We start from the raw sequence: 24,794 nt of genomic DNA, 5'->3' as shown, positions 1-24,794 counted from the left end.
TGGAAAACAGGATCCCCAACAAAATCTTTGTGAGGACTCCATTTTCTCAACAACACTCCATTGTGAACGAAAATATCCACGGGAAACGTCACACTCCTCTACCGGAAGAACAGCACTCTGGAAGAGTTCCTCCAAAGAGGAGTCAGTCCGCTGTTCTATTCCTAAATCCTCTGCAGAAACAGGAAAAGACAAGGCAGACAAATCAGGCATAAACAACTTAGTGCAGATTTTATCAGATTTTATCTCTTTTTGATCACACACTTCATCCTCATTGGCACGTTTCATTGCACGAGTCACAACACACGCTGAATCCTGACACAAAGAACTCAGTTCAGTTTCAATTTTATTATCAGTGGTCACTATGGGAAACACTGACGTATCAGCCCATACACGTTCACCTACCAGTCCATTTCCCAAAATAATATGGACCCCCTCAACGGGCAAAGCTGGTCGTACTCCCACTACAACCTCACCTTGAATCAAATCGGACTGAAGCCTTACCCTATGAAGAGGCACAGATAGAGTATTCAGTCCTATTCCACGAATTAACACACTCTCACCAGTATGAGACTGCGAGGAAAAAGGCAATACTGATTCCAAAATAAATGAATCCATTGCACCAGTATCCCGCAAGATTTTAACCGGGATTTCCTCTTTCTCTCCAACCAGGGATACACGCCCCTCTGTAATAAAAGGCGAGTAAGAAGAGAAATCAACATCAAGTGTTTTACTTTCAACAACTTCACTCCCTGAAGACAGAACTGGTGCCGCAAGAGCAGAAGGCTTAGCATGTGAATTTTGTGCATTATGTTTGAATTTATTTTTAAGGACAGGACAATCTGCTTTCCAATGTCCTTTCTCATGACAGTAATTGCAAATCTTGCTTGGGTCAAAATTTCCCGTGAAAACACGGTTACTCTTAGACGGAGACTTTACATACTGAACATCACGAGCATGCCAATCCACAAAAGTGGTTTTGTGCGTCAGTACAAAATCATCGGCCAACATTGCCGCTTCCTCTGGCGTTTTAACATTATGCTCACTAATATACATAGCTATACGGCTGGGGACGGAATTTTTAAATTGTTCCAACACCATCAAGTGAATTAAATCCTCCAATGTTTTAATGTCTAATGCTGAACACCAATGATTAAAGTGTTTTCTCAGATCACGCACAAATTCTAAGTTTGTTTGCAACTGGTCTTTTTTCTGCAATCGAAAACGCTGTCTGTATGCTTCGGGTACACATTCATATGCTTTTAAGATTAGAGATTTAACTTTATCATAATCTTTACAATCATCAACCGACAATGAAGAAAATGCTACTTGTGCTTTCCCAGTTAACACACACTGTAACAGCGCAACACAATCATCATCTGACCAGTTCCTTAATTCTGCCATGCGTTCAAATAGAGTAAAGAAAGTATCAGGATCTTCTTCATTGAATTTAGGAATAAGTTTTAGGTTTGAATTGATTGAAAACAACACACTCTGTTCCTGACCAGAACTAGAAAGCTTACCTTTTTTCATCAGGTTGAGCTTGAGAAACTCCAAATCCAATTTTGCCTTTTCTAAATCCATTTTACCTTGTTCCGCACGCAGTTTTAACTTCTCATGGTCCATCTTTAATTGTAGCAGCTCTTTTTGCTGTTCAAAAGACAAATGACTTTTTAATTCAGATGCCACTGGTACATATTCCTCCATCTCGGTGTCTAAGAAACCTTTTTCAATCAACTCAATTTTCAAAGCTACTTTAACATTATCTTTGAGCCTTTTATCTTTAATCACAATTTCATAACGTTCAGCAATACTTAATAATTGCTCTTTAGTACACCTGTCCAAAAATTCATGAGAAGGTGAACTAACAAACTCATCAATATCAGCCATGCTAAAATGACCAGAATAATTTATTCAGCACAGTGCAATCAAATAACGAGAGTTTTCCCTCTACCTTTCCAGTACCTCTACCTAACTCAACCCTAGTCTTCATGCGATTACTGGTGGGGGGTATTTATGCACTATAGCCCGCTGGGTGAAAAACGCAACTGGTCAAACCAGCGACGCCTTCAACACCACGGATGTGCTCCCGAGATAATTACTACTGCCCACTTTCACCACAGCACTACACAAAAATAACAAATCCGACACGTCTCAAAAGAAACATGCCGCTATGCCTATCAGAGAAAACTCACGTTCAAAAAACAATATTGCACATGTACTTACCAACTGGTGATTTCACACGGTGAACAAATTGACTTTGGCACAAAAACATTTTTGTGTGTCCAACAAATAATCAATTATCAAACTAAACGTCCAAATTTTTTTTTACACAATCAAATAACCAAAGCAAGGACGAGCCCCCAATTTGTTACGACCCTTGGCTCAAGGGAAGCAACAAAAACAAGGGACACACGTAAACCAAATTGTAAGGTCAAAAGTAATATTTATTTAACTACAAAAGTAAGACAAAACTAAATAATAAAATGAAAACATTTAAAGAAAATAGAAGTGTTTCTGTATTCATCAGCAAGATCAGTGTGTAAAGCAAGATGCATGGTCGAAAGTGTAATGCAATGTTGAAGTTGAAATGTAAATGCAAAAAGTAACAAAATACAACGCAAGCAAAAGGCAAAGTCCAAAACCAAAGTTCCCTCTCCCTTGGCTCAGTTGGTGATCTCTTAAGAAGCGTCTAAGGCACGGTCACAGGTGTTTCCAGTTGACTGCCAATTGAGGCAATTAGTGGGCTCCGGTACCAAACTGCAATTCTCAAACGCAGCAGCAGAGGTCGTCACACACACACACACACACACACACACACACACACTTCTGTCCACACACACACATCTGTACACACACACACACACACACACACATCTGTCCACACACACACATCTGTCTACACACACACATCTGTCCACACACACATCTGTATACACACACACACACACACATCTGTCCACACACACACACACACACACACACACACATCTGTCCAAACACACACACACACATCTGTCCACACACACACATCTGTCCACACACACATCTGTCCACACACACACATCTGTACACACACACATCTGTCCACACACACGCACATCTGTACACGCACATCTGTCCAAGCACATCTGTCCACACATACACATCTACACACACACACCTGTACACACACACACACACACGTCTGTACACACACACACACACACACACATCTGTACACACACACACACATCTAAACACACATCTGTACACACACATCTGTACACACACACACACACACACACACATCTGTACACACACACACACATCTGTACACACACACACACACATCTGTACACACACATCTGTACACACACATCTGTACACACACACACACACACACACATCTGTACACACACACACACACACATCTGTACACACACACACACACACACACATCTGTACACACACACACATCTGTACACACACACACATCTATACACACACACACACACACACACTTCTGTACACACACACACACACACATACACAGACACACATCTGTCCACACACACACACATCTGTCCACACACACACATCTGTACACACACACATCTGTCCACACACACATCTGTACACACACACACACATCTGTCCACACACACATATCTGTACACACACATCTGTCCACACACACATCTGTCCACACACACATCTGTCCACACACACACATCTGTACACACACACATCTGTACACACACACATTTGTACACACACACACATCTGTACACACACACACACACATCTGTCCACACACACACATCTGCACACACACACACACACATCTGTACACACACACATCTGTCCACACACATCTGTACACACACATCTGTACACACACACACACACACACACACACACACACACACACATCTGTACACACACACACACACATCTGTCCACACACACATCTGTACACGCACACATCTGTACACGCACACATCTGTCCACACACACATCTGTACACACACATCTGTCCACACACACATCTGTACACACACATCTGTCCACATAAAGAAGAGTCTCGGCTAGTCGGCTATATTGCGTGTGAGGATGTTGGAGGTGGAGATTTATAGCCTTTTCTCACAGCACTTGATATAATTAAACTTATCAATTTGATGGCGGATCCAGAAAGGTTCAAACGACGATCACCAGTGACAACAGATTCACCCGCTGTAACATGCAGAAGACTTCGTTCGGACTTCGGAGCGGCGACAGAGAGAAAGAGACTGCAGCCGGACCCATGCGAAAACAAGGATAATATCGGAAGGACATTACATGTAGTCACGCAATGCTTGCTTACGCTGTTAACATTAACAATTTGAGAACAAAGTATAATTTGCACGGTTTTGCGTGATATGATAACCATATGATGAAAAGTGGATGTTTCTTACTAGTTCAGACATTTTCCGGTGAATATGATTATGTTGTTCATACTTCCAAAAAGAATAATCTGTGATTGTGAATGCCAGTATCGACACCGGCGTGGTGACTGACACACACACTCTCCTCAAACACTGTGTTCATCCGCGCTGTGCCGTGTCGAGGGTGTTGAAGTACAACTCACGTAAAATGGATAATTCCGCGAATGACTGCAATTGCAGATTTCGAACAGAGATGGCGACAAAGAGGAAAAACGCCGGACTGCAGCTTTAAGATATTTGTGAAATTTCTATTAAAATATTTGAGAATGGAGAATTAAACTGATGTTTCAAGAACCACAAATATTACTTAATTCAAATCAGTATTATTAATATATTTAACACACTCTTGAGAGATTGAGCAGATTTACTCAGTTAAAACAAAACTATTTCACAAAGGTTTATAGAAAATAAAAAAGTTAATATTACTCATAAATATTGATATTTTTTACATTTTTCCACAATTATTTCTACTCAATTTTATTTGTTAATGTACTAGATGCAGTTACTCAGATCTGCAATTTTTTACTTACATTTACTCAGTTTATACGGTGTATTGTAATTGATTTCACTGCTTTAAAATTGAATCAATACTTTTGAGTGTAAAAATGTTTCACCAAAAAAATTAGTAAATCATATAAAACTTTTTAGAGTGTAGATAGTAGTTGATTAATTCCCAGCATCTGATACAATGTACTGATTGTGTACATGCAGAAATCTGCCTTTTCAACAGAGAATAAAGAAGAGAGACGTCAAATAAATAGTTAAAAATGAAAGATAAGAAACAGTGTCTTCCAGCGCACAGAACTAGTGTGACTGGGTTTTAAAACAGACTATTGGAAACTAAATGCTGCTGTAGCTCTTCAATAAGATGATCATCATAGATGTGAACTATTGTTATTTCTCTGTCTTCAGTCTGTATGATTGCAGTATTACAGAGAAACAGAGTCTCATCCTGACTTCAGCTCTGAAATCAAACCCGTCACACCTGAGAGAGCTGGACCTGAGCGGGAATAAACTAGGAAACTCAGGAGTGAAGCACTTATGTGCAGTACTGAAGGATTCACACTGTAAACTGGAGAGATTGAGGTCAGTCACATTCACATACAAGAATCAAAATGCTTAAAATCACTTCAACTGTTTAAACTAGAACACATTAACATTATATTTGTACAAACATTTTCACCTCAGTATTTTGTGATCTGGTGAAATAAAGATGAAGATCTCTCTTCCTCTGTCTGTTTTATTTGCTGATGAAGATGATGTGACTTTACAGAATAAAGAGTCTCTTATTTTCTTCATTCTCTCTCTCTCTCTCTCTCTCTCTCTCTCTCTCTCTCTCTCTCTCTCTCTCTCTCTCTCTCTCTCTCTCTCTCTCTCTCTCTCTCTCTCTCTCTCTCTCTGCTAATGTAGGTTAAGCTGGTGTGATATGACAGATGAAGGTTGTTCTGATGTGACTTCAGCTCTGAAATCAAACCCGTCACACCTGAGAGAGCTGGACCTGAGCGTGAATAAACTAGGAGACTCTGGAGTGAAAAACCTCAGTGATCTCCTGATGAACCCACAATTCAAGCTGGAGAAACTACAGTTAGTGTCATTATACTGTACAGCAATTACAGTGTGACTGAAGTTTATTTATTTGAAGACAGCAGGGCTTATGTTTCATTGGTTATAGCAGTGCACTTTCTGGGTTTCCCTATTGCTCACATTTATATGTGGTTTTTTTTTATCTACACTGTGTAATTATTCTGTGGCTCAGTAAATATCACAGTAATATTTAACTTTATTAACTTAAAATCTCTGAATATCATTTATTTGATTGTTTGAGTTAAACATACAAAAATAATTGATCCAACAGTTCATTTCATCTAAAATTTACAGTTATATTTAATTTTTTTTTTCACTATAAGAATTTAGTATTTGACTAACCAATTATTTATTTATAATACTCTTAAAGCTGCAGTCCGTAGCTTTTTTGGGGTTAAAAATGATCCAAAATACATATTTGAGAAAATACATAACCAGCCAGTGTTCAAAACTCTCTGCTTGCCGTAGCTCGATTCACAGCGGTAAGCTTGTAATAATGTTTTTAATTCCAGTGGTACTGGTGGATTTCAGCGGGAGATTCGAGCATGTCTTTGCGTCATTACGTCACATCTGTCCTCACACACACATCTGTACACACACACACATCTGTCCACACACACATCTGTCCACACACACATCTGTCCACACACACACATCTGTCCACACACACATCTGTCCACACACACATCTGTACACACACACACACATCTGTACACACACATCTGTCCACACACACACATCTGTACACACACATCTGTCCACACACACACACACACACATCTGTCCACACACACAACTGTACACACACTTGTCCACACACACACACACATCTGTACACACACACATCTGTCCACACACATCTGTCCACACACACACATCTGTCCACACACACATCTGTCCACACACACACATCTGTCCACACACACACACACATCTGTCCACACACATCTGTGCACACACACACACATCTGTACACACACACACACACACACACACACACACACACACACACACACACACACACACACACACATCTGTACACACACACATCTGTCCACACACACATCTCTCCACACACATCTCTCCACACACATCTGTACACACACACATCTGTCCACACACACATCTGTACACACACATCTGTACACACACACATCTGTACACACATACATCTGTCCACACACACATCTGTCCACACACACATCTGTCCACACACACATCTGTCCACACACATCTGTACACACACACACATCTGTACACACACACATCTGTCCACAAACACATCTCTACACGCACACATCTGTACACGCACACATCTGTCCACACACTCATCTGTCCACACACACATCTGTCCACACACACATCTGTCCACACACACATCTGTCCACACACACATCTGTCCACACACATCTGTACACACACACACATCTGTACACGCACACATCTGTCCACACACTCATCTGTCCACACACACATCTGTACACACACATCTGTACACACACATCTGTCCACATAAAGAAGAGTCTCGGCTAGTCGGCTATATTGTGTGAGGATGTTGGAGGTGGAGATTTATAGCCTTTTCTCACAGCACTTGATATAATTAAACTTATCAATTTGATCACGACGATCACCAGTGACAACAGATTCACCCGCTGTAACATGCAGAAGACTTCGTTCGGACTTCGGAGCGGCGACAGAGAGAAAGAGACTGCAGCCGGACCCATGCGAAAACAAGGATAATATCGGAAGGACATTACATGTAGTCACGCAATGCTTGCTTACGCTGTTAACATTAACAATTTGAGAACAAAGTATAATTTGCACGGTTTTGCGTGATATGATAACTTATAAGCAATTGTTAGATTTAATCAGCGCGATTTACTGCAATGTCAGAATCAGAACAAAAGTGGATGTTTCTTACTAGTTCAGACATTTCCCAGTGAAAATTATTATGTTGCTCATACTTCCAAAAAGAATAATCTGTGATTGTGAATGCCAGTATCGACACCGGCGCGGTGACTGACACACACACTCTCCTCAAACACTTTGTGTTCATCCGCGCTGTGCCGTGTCGAGGGTGTTGAAGTACAACTCACGTAAAGTGGATAATTCCGCGAATGACTGTAATTGCAGATTTCGAACAGAGATGGCGACAAAGAGGAAAAACGCCGGACTGCAGCTTTAAGATATTTGTGAAATTTCTATCAAAATAATTGAGAATGGAGAATTAAACTGATATGTTTCAAGAACCACAAATATTACTTAATTCAAATCAGTATTATTAATATATTTAACACACTCTTGAGAGATTGAGCAGATTTACTCAGTTAAAACAATGCAACAAGTTGATTACTCATAAATATTGATATATTTTATATTTTTCCACAATTATTTCTACTCAATTTTATTTGTTAATGTACCAGATGCAGTTACTCAGATCTGCAATTTTTTACTTACATTTACTCAGTTTATACGGTGTATTGTAATTGATTTCACTGCTTTAAAATTGAATCAATATTTTTGAGTGTAAAAATGTTTCACCAAAAAAAAAATAGTAAACCATATAAAACTTTTTAGAGTGTAGATAGTAATTGTTTAATTCCCAGCATCTGATACAATGTACTGATTGTGTACACGCAGAAATCTGCCTTTTCAACAGAGAATAAAGAAGAGAGACGTCAAATAAATAGTTAAAAATGAAAGAGAAGAAACAGTGTCTTCCAGCGCACAGAACTAGTGTGACTGGGTTTTAAAACAGACTAATGGAAACTAAATGCTGTATTATATTTCTACAAAAAATTTCACCTTAGTATTTTGTGATCTGGTGAAATAAAGATGAAGATCTCTCTTCCTCTGTCTGTTTTATTTGCTGATGAAGATGATGTGACTTTACAGAATAAAGAGTCTCTTATTTTCTTCATTCTCTCTCTCTCTCTCTCTCTCTCTCTCTCTCTGCTAATGTAGGTTAAGCTGCTGTGATATGACAGATGAAGGTTGTTCTGATGTGACTTCAGCTCTGAAATCAAACCCGTCACACCTGAGAGAGCTGGACCTGAGCGTCAATAAACTAGGAGACTCTGGAGTGAAAAACCTCAGTGATCTACTGATGAACCCACAATTCAAGCTGGAGAAACTACAGTTAGTGTCATTATACTGTACAGCAATTACAGTGTGACTGAAGTTTATTTATTTGAAGACAGCAGGGCTTATGTTTCATTGGTTATAGCAGTGCACTTTCTGGGTTTCCCTATTGCTCACATTTATATGTGGGTTTTTTTTATCTACACTGTATAATTATTCTGTGGCTTAGTAAATATCACAGTAATATTTAACTTTATTAACTTAAAATCTCTGAATATCATTTATTTGATTGTTTGAGTTAAACATACAAAAATAATTGATCCAACAGTTCATTTTATCTAAAATTTACAGTTATATTACATTTTTTTTTCACTATAAGAATTTAGTATTTCACTAACCAATTATTTATTTATAAAACTCTTAAAGCTGCAGTCTGTAGCTTTTTTGGGTTAAAAATTATCCAAAATACATATTTGAGAAAATACATAACCAGCCAGTGTTCAAAACTCTCTGCTTGCCGTAGCTCGATTCACAGCGGTAAGCTTGTAATAATGTTTTTAATTCCAGTGGTACTGGTGGATTTCAGCGGGAGATTCGAGCATGTCTTTGCGTCATTACGTCACATCTGCACACACACACATCTGTACACACACATATGTCCACACACATCTGTCCACACACATCTGTACACACACATCTGTACACACACATCTGTACACACACACACATCTGTACACACACACACATCTGTACACACACACACACACCTGTACACACACATCTGTACACACACACACATCTGTACACACACACATCTGTACACACATCTGTCCACACACACATCTGTCCACACACATCTGTACACACACACACATCTGTACACACACACACACACACACACACACACACATCTGTACACACACACACATCTGTACACATACACATCTGTACACACACACATCTGTACACACACACACATCTGTACACACACACATCTGTACACACACACATCTGTACACACACATCTGTACACACACACACACATCTGTCCACACACACATCTGTCCACACACACATCTGTCCACACACACACATCTGTACACACACATCTGTCCACACACACATCTGTCCACACACATCTGTACACACACACACATTTGTCCACACACATCTGTCCACACACACACATCTGTCCACACACATCTGTACACACACACACACATCTGCACACACACACACATCTGTACACGCACACATCTGTACACGCACACATCTGTACACGCACACATCTGTCCACACACACATCTGTACACACACATCTGTACACACACATCTGTCCACACACACATCTGTCCACACACACATCTGTACACACACATCTGTCCACACACACATCTGTACACACACACCTGTACACACACATCTGTCCACATAAAGAAGAGTCTCGGCTAGTAGGCTATAGTGCGTGTGAGGATGTTGGAGGTGGAGATTTAGCCTTTTCTCACAGCACTTGATATAATTAAACTTATCAATTTGATGGCGGATCCAGAAAGTTCAAACGACGATCACCAGTGACAACAGATTCACCCGCTGTAACATGCAGAAGACTTCGTTCGGACTTCGGAGCGGCTACAGAGAGAAAGAGACTGCAGCCGGACCCGTGCGAAAACAAGGATAATATCGGAAGGACATTACATGTAGTCACGCAATGCTTGCTTACGCTGTTAACATTAACAATTTGAGAACAAAGTATAATTTGTACGGTTTTGCGTGATATGATAACTTATAAGCGATTGTTAGATTTAATCAGCGCGATTTACTGCAATGTCAGAACCAGAACAAAAGTGGATGTTTCTTACTAGTTCAGACAATTTCCGGTGAAATATATTTAACACACTCTTGAGAGATTGAGCAGATTTACTCAGTTAAAACAATGCCCCCCCCCCTCCCCCCCGCGCAGTGAGCGCGCGCTGTTTGAACTCTTCAGTCTCCAGATCAGTTCTCTCTTCTCAGCGGCGCAGAATTGGTGCATTTCCTCTGTGAAATTCAGGTGTGTGTATGTTTTATTTTATCTTTTATTTTATAAAATCATTACTGTGTTTTAAATCATTTTATGTAATGCATAACAACATACTGGGACTCAATGTGAGTCACCTAAACGAGTGTCACGTCTGTCTTTTCGCTGATTGAAATGTCTGATGGCTTGCATAAAACACACGACTTTATTCCTAAAGATAATGAATATAACTAATTTGGATGATAAATGTTCTCAGAACTGAGCACTGTTTGTTTATTGGCAGGTTATGGAGTCGCAGCATCTTTCGGCTCTGAGTGAAACGCAGGACGGCGGTCTGAAGGTGGAAGTTCCCCCGCAGAGCGCGAGTCCATCTCCGGCACCAGAACCAGCGCTGATCCGGTGGAAACTGGATAACAGACCGGTTGAACACACTTGAATTAGGCGACCTGAATGTTTAAATGTTTCATTTTTACTTCTAAAACGTTTGTTACATGAGTTTAAATGTAGTGTGACGAGTCTCTTCTCTTCCTGTTACGGCAAACTAGTGGGTGTGGCTAGGAGACTCATCAACGGAACGATGTCCACCCTTTTCATCCCTCTATAAATGTTTAGACTGACTGGTGTACAGACAAGTCTTTCCTCCGGTTTACTTTGTGTTCGATTTATGTTTGATTTGGGCTCGGTTAGTTTCTTTGGTTAGTATTTTGGTTTGCTTTGGCTGATACATTTACACCTATGCCCATTGTCAGGCATTACAGACGACCACGTTTTATTGTTTTATACATTTTTCTAATTATGTGAATAAAAGTTATTTTCTTTTGCAATCCAATCACTGTGTCCTCCATTTCATTTGCCACGGCTTTGAGCCGGTCGTGACAGTAGGCAATGTTGTATACATGTTAAAACAGTGTAAAATATGCCTTATTGATGTAACTGTCACAGTTTCACTCCTCACATGTGTTTCCCTGTCTGTGTTTCCCGCCACTGATCAGTCACCATGGACACCAATCACCTTCATCACAGCTGTTAGTCATTTGTTAATTATCTCTGTGTATTTAGTTCCTGCTTGTGCTCTGTCTGTTGTCCGGTATTGTTTGTATCACCCGTATGTGTGCGTGTTCCCGTCTTCTTCTGGAATAAACTGCTATTATTTGGATTTGCTTGCCTTCGTGAACTCTTTTGAACTTGCCTCACGCAGCATCGTGACAGAATACCGGACCAAACTAAGAACGCGTTTGTACATTTTCCTTTGTTTTCCCCGTTTTCGTGTTCAGTGTTTTTGTTCCGTTTTCACCCCTGCTTATCACCATGGACTTCCCAGCAGTAAGACTCATGTGCCTTGAGCAGGGAGAACGCTCCCTCGAGGAACACTTGGAAGTGTTTTTGGATCTCGCCTATCAGACCACCTTCCCGGACGACTGCCTGTGCACATTCCTGAGAGTCGGACTCAACGCTGCCACACGCGCACAGTTGTCCGGGGAGGTTCCTCGAGGGAGCTTCGCGTCATATGTGGAGTGGGTGCTGGCGTCCTGCGGATCTGCGTTCACCGTCGAGGATGCCGCCAGCCCCACTCCCCATCCAGTGCCCAGCCAGAACCACCCCGACGGCGAGGACTGTCGACATGAGCCCACCGCAGGTAGCGCGACGGAGGCCGCGGCGATAAGAGCGACCGAGGATCACATCGCCATGGAGCCCGAGCAACGTGCGCCTGACCAGGTGTGTGAGCCGGCCGAGCCATCCATCACTGAGGGAGTACTGGTGGACTTTGAGGGTTTGGAAGTGAGTCCCGCCAACTCCTCCGCTACTGAGAGTGTGTCTCTGGCTGGTACACTTTTTGATTTTGATTTTGGAGAGGAGTTTTGTCAATCCCGATCCTGTCAATCATCTGCCTGTCTCATTAGCCCCGCCCAAACTCCCTCTCCCACCTCCTCTCCAAGGTATCGCGAACACTTTATTTTTTTTAGGTTTCTGCATTGGACTCCAGTCTCTTCCCCAGTCTCCAACCATCTGTACCACCCAGTCATCTCTGTCACCCTTCAGTCCTTCTGTACCACCTCTGCCTCTCAGTAGCGGGGTACCACCTCGGACCTGTCGGGAGCCATCTTCTCCTGAACAAGAGGAGTCTGTAGCTCCGCCTGCAGCCTCGGTGCGCTACACTCTGCCTCAGGGGCGGATCTACCGGGGTGGCATAGGGTGGCAAATGCCACCCTAAAAGAAAGCCTTGCCACCCCTGCTGCCACCCCAGTTGGCAGCAACGAATTAAAAGTTATGGCCAATTTGACAATATACGAGCGCGAATCTCCAATGTCCGACTGCAGTGAATTCGCTCCGTGCACAATATGACGACCGTTGACGTTCGTACTTTAGTGTGTGGGCAAATACTTCTGGCGAAAACTTCCGGTGATCTGACCGCGAGTCGGCGCGAGAGCGGGAGACAGAGAGAGCAAGAGACAACAGCGACCGAGTTCCATTACCAGAGAGATACGTTTTCAACCCGACCAAATTTTTAAATGAATATCATTTTCAGTGTATTTCACCTGTGCGTTTCTATGCTTTATATTACTGCATTTATTTTGTGCAAGTGAGATGAGTAAAGAACATCTGTTTCATATATCATTATCTGTCTGGTGTTTATAAGCAGTAGCCTACAGTATTTTACTACGTGTAAAATATACACAAACTGAGCTATATTAAGTTGTTTGTGTACAGTTAAAAATATAAAATGTAAAATATGTGATAATAATATTGATCGAGTAATTAATGTAAGTAAGTGAAAATACATGCGCAGAATTAAGAAAATAGATGGAGATAAATTTTAGCCTATCATAAAGCAAACGTGTGAATGTTCACAGGGTATTTTATTTAACAACTCTAATCATAGTTGTAACTCTATATTTACAGTAGGCAAAATGAATGAAATACAACTGTTCACGAACAGAAGATTGTATTGGACTCATGCTGCATACATAGGCCTACGCAATGACAATGTATGCAGCATGAGTCCAATACAATCTTCTGTTCGTGAACAGTTGTATTTCATTCATTAATCTGACTAACGTTATGCATCCGTGCATTTAATTGCCATTGGCTCGTGTGATAGTAATATGGATCTTAGTAGTATTTAAATGATATAATTGATTCTTGTTGGGTGCTCAACAAAATAAGATATAAAAAAAAGGGAAAAAAGGTCGGCACACCTTGGCTCCAAAAGTTAAACGCACCCCTTATACTCACACAGGGCTGGACTGGCGATAATATTATAACTATTATAGTAGTGTAATGTACACAGACACTATATCACAACTAAAAAGAGTTTTGAGTTTTTCTTTGTTCAATTTGCACACTGAATATGGGTTGTAGCTCTTTATTTTGAACTCTCAAAGTGCACCAGATTGATGAATTTAACATTAAAAAGCACAACATTTTCTTACGGGGGAGCATGCCCCCGAACCCCCCTAGAGGGACAGAGGTGCACTCACCACAGATTTAACAAAATCCTATGGGAAAAACCGGTATTGCTATCCCAATGCAGCTTATAGCTTGTTTTAGGATTCATCACTGTGGAGTATAGTTCAACTTAGTAGTTATTTTATCTGTTAACTCTTACTCACTCCTATTCACTTATGACATTGGTGGTTTTTATAGGAGTTGGTATACATATTCAAGGGAGTGCAAAGTCTGGTTGTGTTTATGATTATATGTAGTGGGCCAGTCTGGGCCAAAATGCCCGGGTCGATTTTTTGTCCCAGTCCAGCCCTGTACTCACAGGTGACCCCAAACCCCCCCCCCACAAAAAAAGATACAAATAATAATACAAATAATGCCCTTTTGTAGTGTGTATACATACGATTTCTCATCAAACTGTGTTACCTGTGATTAAATTCAGTATATATACGTCTGCCATGTTGCCACCCCTCAAAAATTCCTGCCCCCCTCTTGCCACCCCATAAATATTTTTCTAGATCCGCCCCTGCTCTGCCTCGACCTGTCGCCCTGGCTCCCGAACCTGCACTCCTTCCACCCTCTACCTCGGCGTGGACCATCGGCCATTCGGTCTCGCCGGACTCCCTCGGCACGTCGGCTCCACCGAGGTCAGACATCGCTTCACCTCCACCACAGACTTGCGAACCGTCCGCTGCGCTCTGGTTCTCTACCCCTTCTGCTACGGCTTGCTCTGCCCTACCTCAGGCTACACCTCCGTCCTCGGTCGTTCCAACTTGCCCTCAGACCTCCGGATCCCCACCTCACTCTCGGGAGGTCGTCGCCGCGGCTCCGTCGCGGTCACCAGGATCTTCACCATCTTTCCACTTCCTCGGCTCATCGGCTGCGCGGTGGACTCCATCCTCGCCGTCGTCGCCTCCGGTCACCCCCATTGCGGCCCTCATCTCTATTCCTCCATGGCTCCTCCCTCCATCAACGCCGCCGTGGGGCACCACTCTGGCTGTGGCCTGGGCACCTTCCATCACGCCCCTGCCCAAGGCCCTTCACTGGCTCTCACCACGATCTGCACCTCCCTGGACCCTTAAGTTCTGTCTCCTCCATGTCATCCGTCCTCCGCCCAAACCTCCTCCAGCTTCCTCTGCCTACGTTGCCTACCCTTGGCCATCCCTTCACCATCCCTTCGCCATCTCCTGGCTCCTTGCCTGCGGCATCGCCTCGCCCACTTTCTAGACCCCCTCCATCCCTCCCTCTATTCTTCTGTTACGGCGCGAGGTCGCACCTACTGAGAGGGGGCGTTATGTCACAGTTTCACTCCTCACATGTGTTTCCCTGTCTGTGTTTCCCGCCACTGATAAGTCACCATGGACACCAATCACCTTCATCACAGCTGTTAGTCATTTGTTAATTATCTCTGTGTATTTAGTTCCTGCTTGTGCTCTGTCTGTTGTCCGGTATTGTTTGTATCACCCGTATGTGTGCGTGTTCCCGTCTTCTTCTGGAATAAACTGCTATTGTTTGGATTTGCTTGCCTTCGTGAACTCTTTTGAACTTGCCTCACGCAGCATCGTGACAGTAACGTTACTCATCGACAATAAAGGCCAATGTCATGTATAGCTACCGGTGGTTGTGTGGAATACTATTTCACAAAGGTTTAGAGAAAATAAAAAAGTTAATATTACTCATAAATATATATTTTTTTGTTTTTACACAATTATTTCTACTCAATTTTATTTGTTAATGTACCAGATGCAGTTACTCAGATCTACTTTTTTTTTACTTACATTTACTCAGTTTATACGGTGTATTGTATTTGATTTCACTGCTTTAAAATTGAATCAATATTTTTGAGTGTAAAAATGTTTCACCAAAAAAAAATTGTAAATCATATAAAACTTTTTAGAGTGTAGATAGTAATTGTTTAATTCCCAGCATCTGATACAATGTACTGATTTTGTACACGCAGAAATCTGCCTTTTCAACAGAGAATAAAGAAGAGAGACGTCAAATAATTAGTTAAAGATGAAAGAGAAGAAACAGTGTCTTCCAGCGCACAGAACTAGTGTGACTGGGTTTTAAAACAGACTATTGGAAACTAAATGCTGCTGTAGCTCTTCAATAAGATGATCATCATAGATGTGAACTATTGTTATTTCTCTGTCTTCAGTCTGAGTGATTGCAGTATTACAGAGAAACAGAGTCTCATCCTGACTTCAGCTCTGAAATCAAACCCGTCACACCTGAGAGAGCTGAACCTGAGCTGGAATAATCTTGGAAACTCAGGAGTGAAGCACTTATGTGCCGTACTGAAGGATTCACACTGTAAACTGGAGAGACTGAGGTCAGTCACATTCACATACAAGAATCAAAATGCTTAAAATCACTTCAACTGTTTAAACTAGAACACATTAACATTATATTTGTACAAACATTTTCAACTTAGTATTTTGTGATCTGGTGAAATAAAGATGAAGATCTCTCTTCCTCTGTCTGTTTTATTTGCTGATGAAGATGATGTGACTTTACAGAATAAAGAGTCTCTTATTTTCTTCATTCTCTCTCTCTCTCTCTCTCTCTCTCTCTCTCTCTCTCTCTCTCTCTCTCTCTCTCTCTGCTAATGTAGGTTAATCTGCTGTGATATGACAGATGAAGGTTGTTCTGATGTGACTTCAGCTCTGAAATCAAACCCGTCACACCTGAGAGAGCTGGACCTGAGCGTCAATAAACTAGGAGACTCTGGAGTGAAAAACCTCAGTGATCTACTGATGAACCCACAATTCAAGCTGGAGAAACTACAGTTAGTGTCATTATACTGTACAGCAATTACAGTGTGACTGAAGTTTATTTAATTGAAGACAGCAGGGCTTATGTTTCATTGGTTATAGCAGTGCACTTTCTGGGTTTATTAAACTAAAACACTTTATTCTCAATATCTGACAGTGAGTCTGAGTTCACATTATATCTGTGTAAAATTCTTCACATTCATGATTTGTTTGAAAGATAATCTCTCTTCCTCTGTTTGTGTCTCTCTAGTCTATATCGCTGTGGCATTACAGATGTTTCTTCTTTAACTCAGTCTCTGACTAACTCAAAAGCACTGCAGTTTTTAAAAGAGCTTGATCTGAGAGGCAATAAGATAGGAGACTCAAAGCAGCGGCTCAGAGACGAGCTACGAGACTCAAACTGTGTCCTGAGGTGAGGAAACATCACTGATATATTAAAGAAATCTTCATTTACCTCTGATATGTGAACAATCCTTGATGTGAAGTTATTGAAATGTTGAACACAAAGGAGGAAAGAGAAGAAAAGCTCACTGTCACAGCTTTATACATCAACACCTGCTTTATGAACTGTGTCAGTAGAAGTGAATCATTTCAGTGTGAAAACAGACTTGGTCAGATTGTGGGAAACGCTGCACTCCTGCTAAAATCAGTGCAGTTCCAGCTTCAGCTCACAGCGTCCAGCTCACATGAGCAATGTCTCTGTCTCTAGTGTGTTTTTACTGTGACAAGCAACACGTCACACTACTCTACACTTACTTTACTTTCAGTTATTTACTAAGAGCCTACAAACATGTTTAAACTAGAGGACAAACGGCTTTAACTAAAGGTTTGTGTTTAACTCTAAATAACATTAGTATTTGCTCCCTGTGGTTTATTCCATACGCCGTACACTCATTAGTTTCTCCTTTACAGAGACTCAATACGAGTTGCACCGACACACACACACATATGAACATGATTCAGGTTTACATCTATTATATTTAAAAACACAAATATCAGCAAGATAATTTAAAGTCGGTAATTAATCTGATTACAGTATTTCAATGTAACTTATTTTTACTCAAAAAACAGTAATTGAAATATAATAATTTGCACTTTGTTCCACTGAACACTGATTGTTTTCTCTTCTGTTCCACCTTACAGTATATGAATGTAGATGAAGATTGATCACCAAACGACAGAGGATTTACATCATAGTTTAAATCTGTGAAACGGAGATGAGAGGAGCAGAAACCATCAGGTGATCCACAGAAGAGTCTCACTGCTGTCTATGAGGAGAAATACATGTGTAAATGTGTTTCATACAGGTGGAAAAGACTCAGACATCACTATTAAATAAAGCAGCGTGTGTTAGCATGCGCATTAGAAACGTGAATTTTTTAAACATGTTTAAAAATGATCAGGAGGTCGGGAGGTGCTGGTAAAGTGCTCTGCTCGGCTCGTAATGGGCTCTATGCACGCATCACTTCCGCATTGGCGTAAGGATGTTTGGACATTTCCGGTTAACGGAAGAAAACATTAAACAGTGACAGTCGACATTTACGATGGCAGAGACGAAGTTCACAAGGTGTTTGCTGGAGTTGCCAAAGTGTCTGTTAACGATATCCAGAGGATCGTCCGGTTATCCAGTACGACAACACCACGCAGCAAATTAGATAAAGGCTTTAAATTTTACGTTTCTTCATTTCTTTGCAACTTTGAAGGTAATTTGCTAACGCTAACTAGCGTTTTAGCGTAGTGTTTTAAGTCATGACTCCATTCTGCTTCAGGTTAATCATGCTTTAAATAAAGTTTAATTATATGTATATACCTCTCACTTCATGCGTTTGTACTTTTATTAAAGTATCAGGTAAAAATAGGGCAACAAATGAGATATCTGTGAGAGCCCACTGCTACCGCTCAATGAAGAAGCTAAAGCCACCACACCAGCTGAAAGTAGGACTAGATTAAGTGACACGTTCAAAAGTTCTGTTGAACTTGTTTAAGGTTCTGTTCAACAAGTTTGTTGCATATACTCTTTGCAACACTGCATTTCGGTCGTGATTTGTTTTTCTTTAACACATACATGCCCAAATACCTCTCTATGAAAAGTAACTGAACAGACACATGAATTTTTGCATTTATTGTACAATCATTTTAAAGTTTATTTTGTCAACTGTCTTATTTACAACATTCAATATTAATCGTCACATACACAAATTGTAACATATCAAATTGTAAAATAAATTGTAATTGTAAAATAAATAAATGTAAAATAAGTTTTGTACCCTCACCAGTCAGCACTTACACTGCAGTACACACTACCTGTTATAGATGTGTAAACGCATGAATAAATCATTTACAACACTTTCTGCTTCCCCTAATCTAAAGTGTAAACTATTCATCACTTGTAAATGTGTTACACATCATTGATTCTTGAAGTGGTAATCTATGAATGCTGTGTAACACATTTACAAGTGATGAATAGTTTTCACTTTAGATTAGGGGATGCAGAAAGTGTTGTAAATGATTTATTCATGCATTTACACATCATTGTGTTGCCCAGGCTTTAACCAAGGGGCCATTTTGATAGTTGACCAAAAGACATGCGACTGTAAAGTTGATTAATGCTGCCCGTCCAGCCAAATACCCACAGCCCCTAGTACAGTATGCAGGAAGTTAGCCCATGTATTTATGATGCGGCTTACAGTTGACTGGTGGATTTTGAATCTGTGGGCCAGACCCTTCTGCATCAGACCCAATGACAAGTCATTCATAAAGAGAAAAAAATCATCAATGGGTTGAAGAATCTGAAAAGAGAAAGAATTAGATATAAGAATTTGATAAGATTATGCAATATATCTTGCTTTGTAAGAACAATATATTCCCCGTTGCACTGCCAGTGTGAGGGACCTCATCATTCATACTTCGTGCTCTTGTCACCCGTACCATCTTGCTGGTTCTGTCTGCTTCCAAAAGGCCATCAGGTGGGCGTGACTTGCAAATCTGTGGGACATAGGTGTTATATTTCATTACATTACATTAAGTGCCCATACACAACATTAAATTGCAAGCATGTTAGCATCCGTATTGACAGTTACTGTAAACATCCTGGAACATTTAGGCACTCAGGTCAGAAACTGGACCACACACGTCAGTCCTTTTGCTTACTGCTCTTCTCAGTATTTTAAAATACAATGCACTAGTAGATAGATCTAGATAGTTTTAGATAGATACTTTTCTCATCACTCTCAGGGAAATTCAAGGTTTCCAGTAGCTTACAACAACACACATCACACATGCAACATTTAAACAGATAGGCTTAATAATACTAAGCAATGTTGAAAGCTCTAAAACATCTATATTAAACAAAGGTGGACATTTTAATTTACCTTGAGATGGACCTTCTGTCATCATCTGATCCAGCAAACCGCTCCAAGCAGAACTTGTTGCTGATAGATATCTCCTCTATTACGTTTCGGAGTCTTGCTATCTCTTCATGAAGTTCTTCAGTGTGGTTAAGAGACACATCCAGCGCAGCAGGTTCACTACTGTCGCAGTAGTCATGGTCAGGAGGATAGTCCAATTCCACAGATGGATCGTGCGTGGTTTCTGTATTGGGACGCTCGGTCCTTTCCCAAACTCCGGGCCGTGGGGCTGGCAGACTGAAATTGTTCCACTGAAAAAGCACGGGAACAGCTCCCTTCTTTAGACGTCTCCGCCCAGCTGGAGTCAGAGGCTCATCACGTCTTCACTTTGAAAGTGTCGGCTGCAGACTCGTGTGTTTGTTGTAAGAAACGTGTCTCGTCGGATGTTAATCACCCACCGTTTATGTAATTCAATGTCTTTGGGAAAAGTAAAAAAACTAACTGAAGAATTGCATGTTGCAGACACTGTGGCTAGAAGAGCTGTCTTCCCGCCTTTTTCAAAGGACAATTTCGTACGTTTACATGTCATCGCGTTATCAGTCAAGACGAAGTACAAGTTAAAACATTAACATAAACAACACAACAACGACGGAAATGAACAGTTTTGGGTGTTTTGATGACAAGCATTCAATGGTAGCATAGGTAGCACTTCACTCTACAATAACCGGATGTTTACAACCATCCTGAGATTTAACTGGAAATACGCCATGCTCGCCAGTGCATACTGCCCAGAGCCATAGAGAGAAAGAGTTGCGACACTCCCATAGACCTCCGTTGTAAAAAATTGCGGCGCTTTTAACCGCCTACTTCCGGGATTTGAAGATCTGCTTAGTTCCAAACACTGTCATTTGGGCGTTGGACCCCATTCACTTACATTGCTGCGCGTCGAGTTGTTCCAGAGATAAGTTGCTGAAATATCGACCTCTTTTGAATGGTCAACTGTCTATATTGTATCAGAGGCCCTTTGCGATGCTTATACTGGTCTTCATTTGTATATGCACAGCGTAATCATTTATATTTGATCTTGGTTGTTTCAACCAATTTTCAAGCACTGCCTGCTAGCTAGTTAGCTAGCGCGACTTCTTCAGCTGTGACAGTTCGGTAATGAATCGCTACCACCTTTATAATATTCATATTTTCAGGCTTCCTCTCCTAAAGTTAAATACTTTAAATAATTTGAAACCCCATGTTTGCATTTGCCTTCAGCCCTGGATTTTGTTTTTCAACTCTTTCTCTCTATGGCTCTGATACTGCCTATTCCTCTCACACGCTGCGAGTGCGACCATGCGAGCATCACCGATTTCCACACGATCATCTGCGAGCTCGTAAAACAGCAAAAAATCTCACCGTGTACGCCCGCCTTTACTGAACATATAAAGGGACAAACACGTGGTAACAGCTGCCCAGCTAACACAGAAGTTGTGACGACGTCGTCAGTTAGTCGTTATTTGGTCAGCGTGACATTACTTTGTGACAACGTTGTGAGGACGTCGTGGTAAAGTTCCATTTTTTATAATCTTGGCTAACGTTCCAGAAACGCCGTGGGCACGTCCTCAAAAGACGTCGCTAGTTTATCCCATGGAGAACGTTGTAAAGACGTGGTCAACTGGTCACCAGATAACTTAATACAATTTTTGCTGAATTAAGTACATTTCCCAAATAATATCCAAATGGCATATCTGTTGACCAGTTGACCACGTCTCTACAACGTTCTCCATGGGATAAACTAGCGACGTCTTTTGAGGACGTGCCTCAAAAGACATATATATATATATATCTTTGCATCCTCCCAGAGATGAAGTGCTGTGAAATAATTAATTGTCACATAGCAAATCTCCCCACAAGCACATTAAATCAAGGTAAAACAAACTTGACTACAACTACAGCCAAAATGGAAAACCCTTTTATTGTTGCTAAGGGTTCAAAATGTAAGCAGAGTAATGCAAACAGAGATGCAGATCGACAGTCGCTGAATCGGATGAAAGCAATGACTTCAAGTGCAGAAGAGGCCAAAAAGGATGGAATCAAGTCCAATTGCTGAATTACTGGAAAAGAAAAACAAAAAATATACAGGTAAGATATACATTCTCATGTAATCTTGGGCTATATCACATTCTACAACCATAATTTACATTTAATTTTAATTTAAACTGACAAACTATCAAAAAGTCAGGCTGCAAAAGGGGATTCATTTCAGTTTGACATTTCTAATCGTAAACACAGCCATGTTGAAGCCTGCAGTAATGTTTTTCATTGATGTTATCGCAGTCCACTCTGCTTATTGTTTTTTATACAATAAATATCACATTTGTAATCATGCTGATATTTAGGGAAAATGGCACTCTTTCTCATGTAATAAACTACATCATATGACAGGGCTATTCAATTAGCTTAATTCGGGGGCTGGATTATCAAATCGAAAAGCTGAGGTGGGCCGGTGGGTTAAAGGGATACTTCACCACTGGAAAGATGAATGTGTTTTTAAATTGGGTTATTTATGTAGTAGAAATGTGAAATTATTTTAGAATTTGGTGCCTTCTAGACTGAACAAATCCAGAAAATGTATTTTTTGGCTCATGTGGATGAAAGACAACAACTCCCAGAATGCACTTGCTTCGCTGCCCTATGAGGCCAGTCCTAAGCCAAGCCTACCGGTTATAGAGGGCAGGGTCGGAAATGGTTTACAGCTGTGCAGAACTTTTTCCCTTGGAAATATAGGAATTATACAAACTCACAGCTATTGGTAATAATTATTTCATTTATAATTATCATAGGCATAAATGAAAACATTCTGACAGTGAGAGTTGGTAACCACAGGTAAAACCATGCATGGCTACTCGCTCACTACCACTGTATACAAAAAATGCCTAAACAAAGGTAAAAACTAGCAACATACACCGGTACTGCGGTATATTCAAAATTCAATTACTTTTAGAAATTGAAATGTTAAAAGTTTTACTTTGGTTAGTTTGAGCTTAAACTAACATAAAACATTAACTTTTCTGCTATAGTGTTGCTAATAATTTCCACACTGATCTTACCAGATTTGTGTTTAAAATTAATTTTGTTTCGTGAGGAGAACAGTTGCAAAGTTCAACTGTTCTCCTCACGAAACAAAATTAATTTTAAACAGTTGCAAAGCTTCAGTTTGATTGATATTACTTAAAATGGACAAATATATATATATATATAAGGTGTCAGGTAGTTGTGTGGCATTTTAATTTGCTTACCTACAGCTTCATCCTTCAAGCCAGGAAGTAAACTATGACACCAGGCACTCGAACACAGAAACAGAGGCACAGTAATGAGCATCAATTGTTAGGTTGCGTGAATGCACCCTCGAAACAATTTCCCCATGAACTATCCATGTATACACAGAGCAACAGCCTCAACATTAGCGGCCGAGTCATCATCATCATCCAAGATGTGAATACATTAATCCCAGCCAGAACATCTCCTGGTGGAAGGCAGCATCCATCTTGCTTCAGCTGGACACTGGATCCCCTCTAATGTTTCTCATCATTTTCTTCCAATCCAGACATTCTTAACAAGCTATAACTTACCTGTCATAATCCCCTGACCCGGTTAGGGCTGTAAAGGTATACCGGTATAATGATATATCAGTATATACACACACAATTAAACTGAGGGGCAAACTAAGTGCACTACTGGTGTGCTACATATGGCCTTCACCAAATTCCAACCAAGTTGCCTATTATATCATTATGTCCAGAGTGAGAGCGGAAATAAGACATTTAAAATGCATATAATGCTCCTCGTCAGTCATACTAAATAACTGCCATGACGGAATTAACGTTTGTTGCTTGAAGACGGTGGTGGATATAGACTGATATGAACGGAGTGGTCTTGAATCCGCCTGAAGGGCTTGTATTCGCTATAGCAACAGCCTCGCTCTACAGTATCCCGCTTATTACATGGCTACCTAACAAATAAATCAATAATTTGACAAAATATTGATTTAAAAAGGATTTTATCCTCCAGAGCGAACAGAACTGTGTCC

At 40.8% G+C, this 24,794-nt stretch overlaps 1 protein-coding gene across 1 annotated transcript in view; it reads left to right on the top strand.

Annotated features, from left to right (window-relative positions):
- LOC130096225 (NACHT, LRR and PYD domains-containing protein 12-like) overlaps positions 1–24,794 on the top strand; it is a 218,279-nt gene that overhangs the window by 67,524 nt on the left and 125,961 nt on the right. The window contains exons 9-12 of the mRNA XM_056262904.1: positions 5,874–6,047; positions 9,012–9,185; positions 16,751–16,924; positions 17,207–17,380. Coding sequence (XP_056118879.1) covers positions 5,874–6,047; positions 9,012–9,185; positions 16,751–16,924; positions 17,207–17,380 — 696 coding nt within the window. The remainder of the gene's footprint in view (positions 1–5,873; positions 6,048–9,011; positions 9,186–16,750; positions 16,925–17,206; positions 17,381–24,794) is intronic.

The sequence above is a fragment of the Rhinichthys klamathensis genome, unplaced genomic scaffold, assembly GCF_029890125.1.
Source record: "Rhinichthys klamathensis goyatoka isolate OS25496 unplaced genomic scaffold, OSU_Roscu_1.1 h1tg000011l_1, whole genome shotgun sequence".
NCBI classification, from domain to species: domain Eukaryota; kingdom Metazoa; phylum Chordata; class Actinopteri; order Cypriniformes; family Leuciscidae; genus Rhinichthys; species Rhinichthys klamathensis.
The sequence above is the reverse complement of the archived record's forward strand: the minus strand, read 5'-3'. Positions and strand labels throughout refer to the sequence as shown.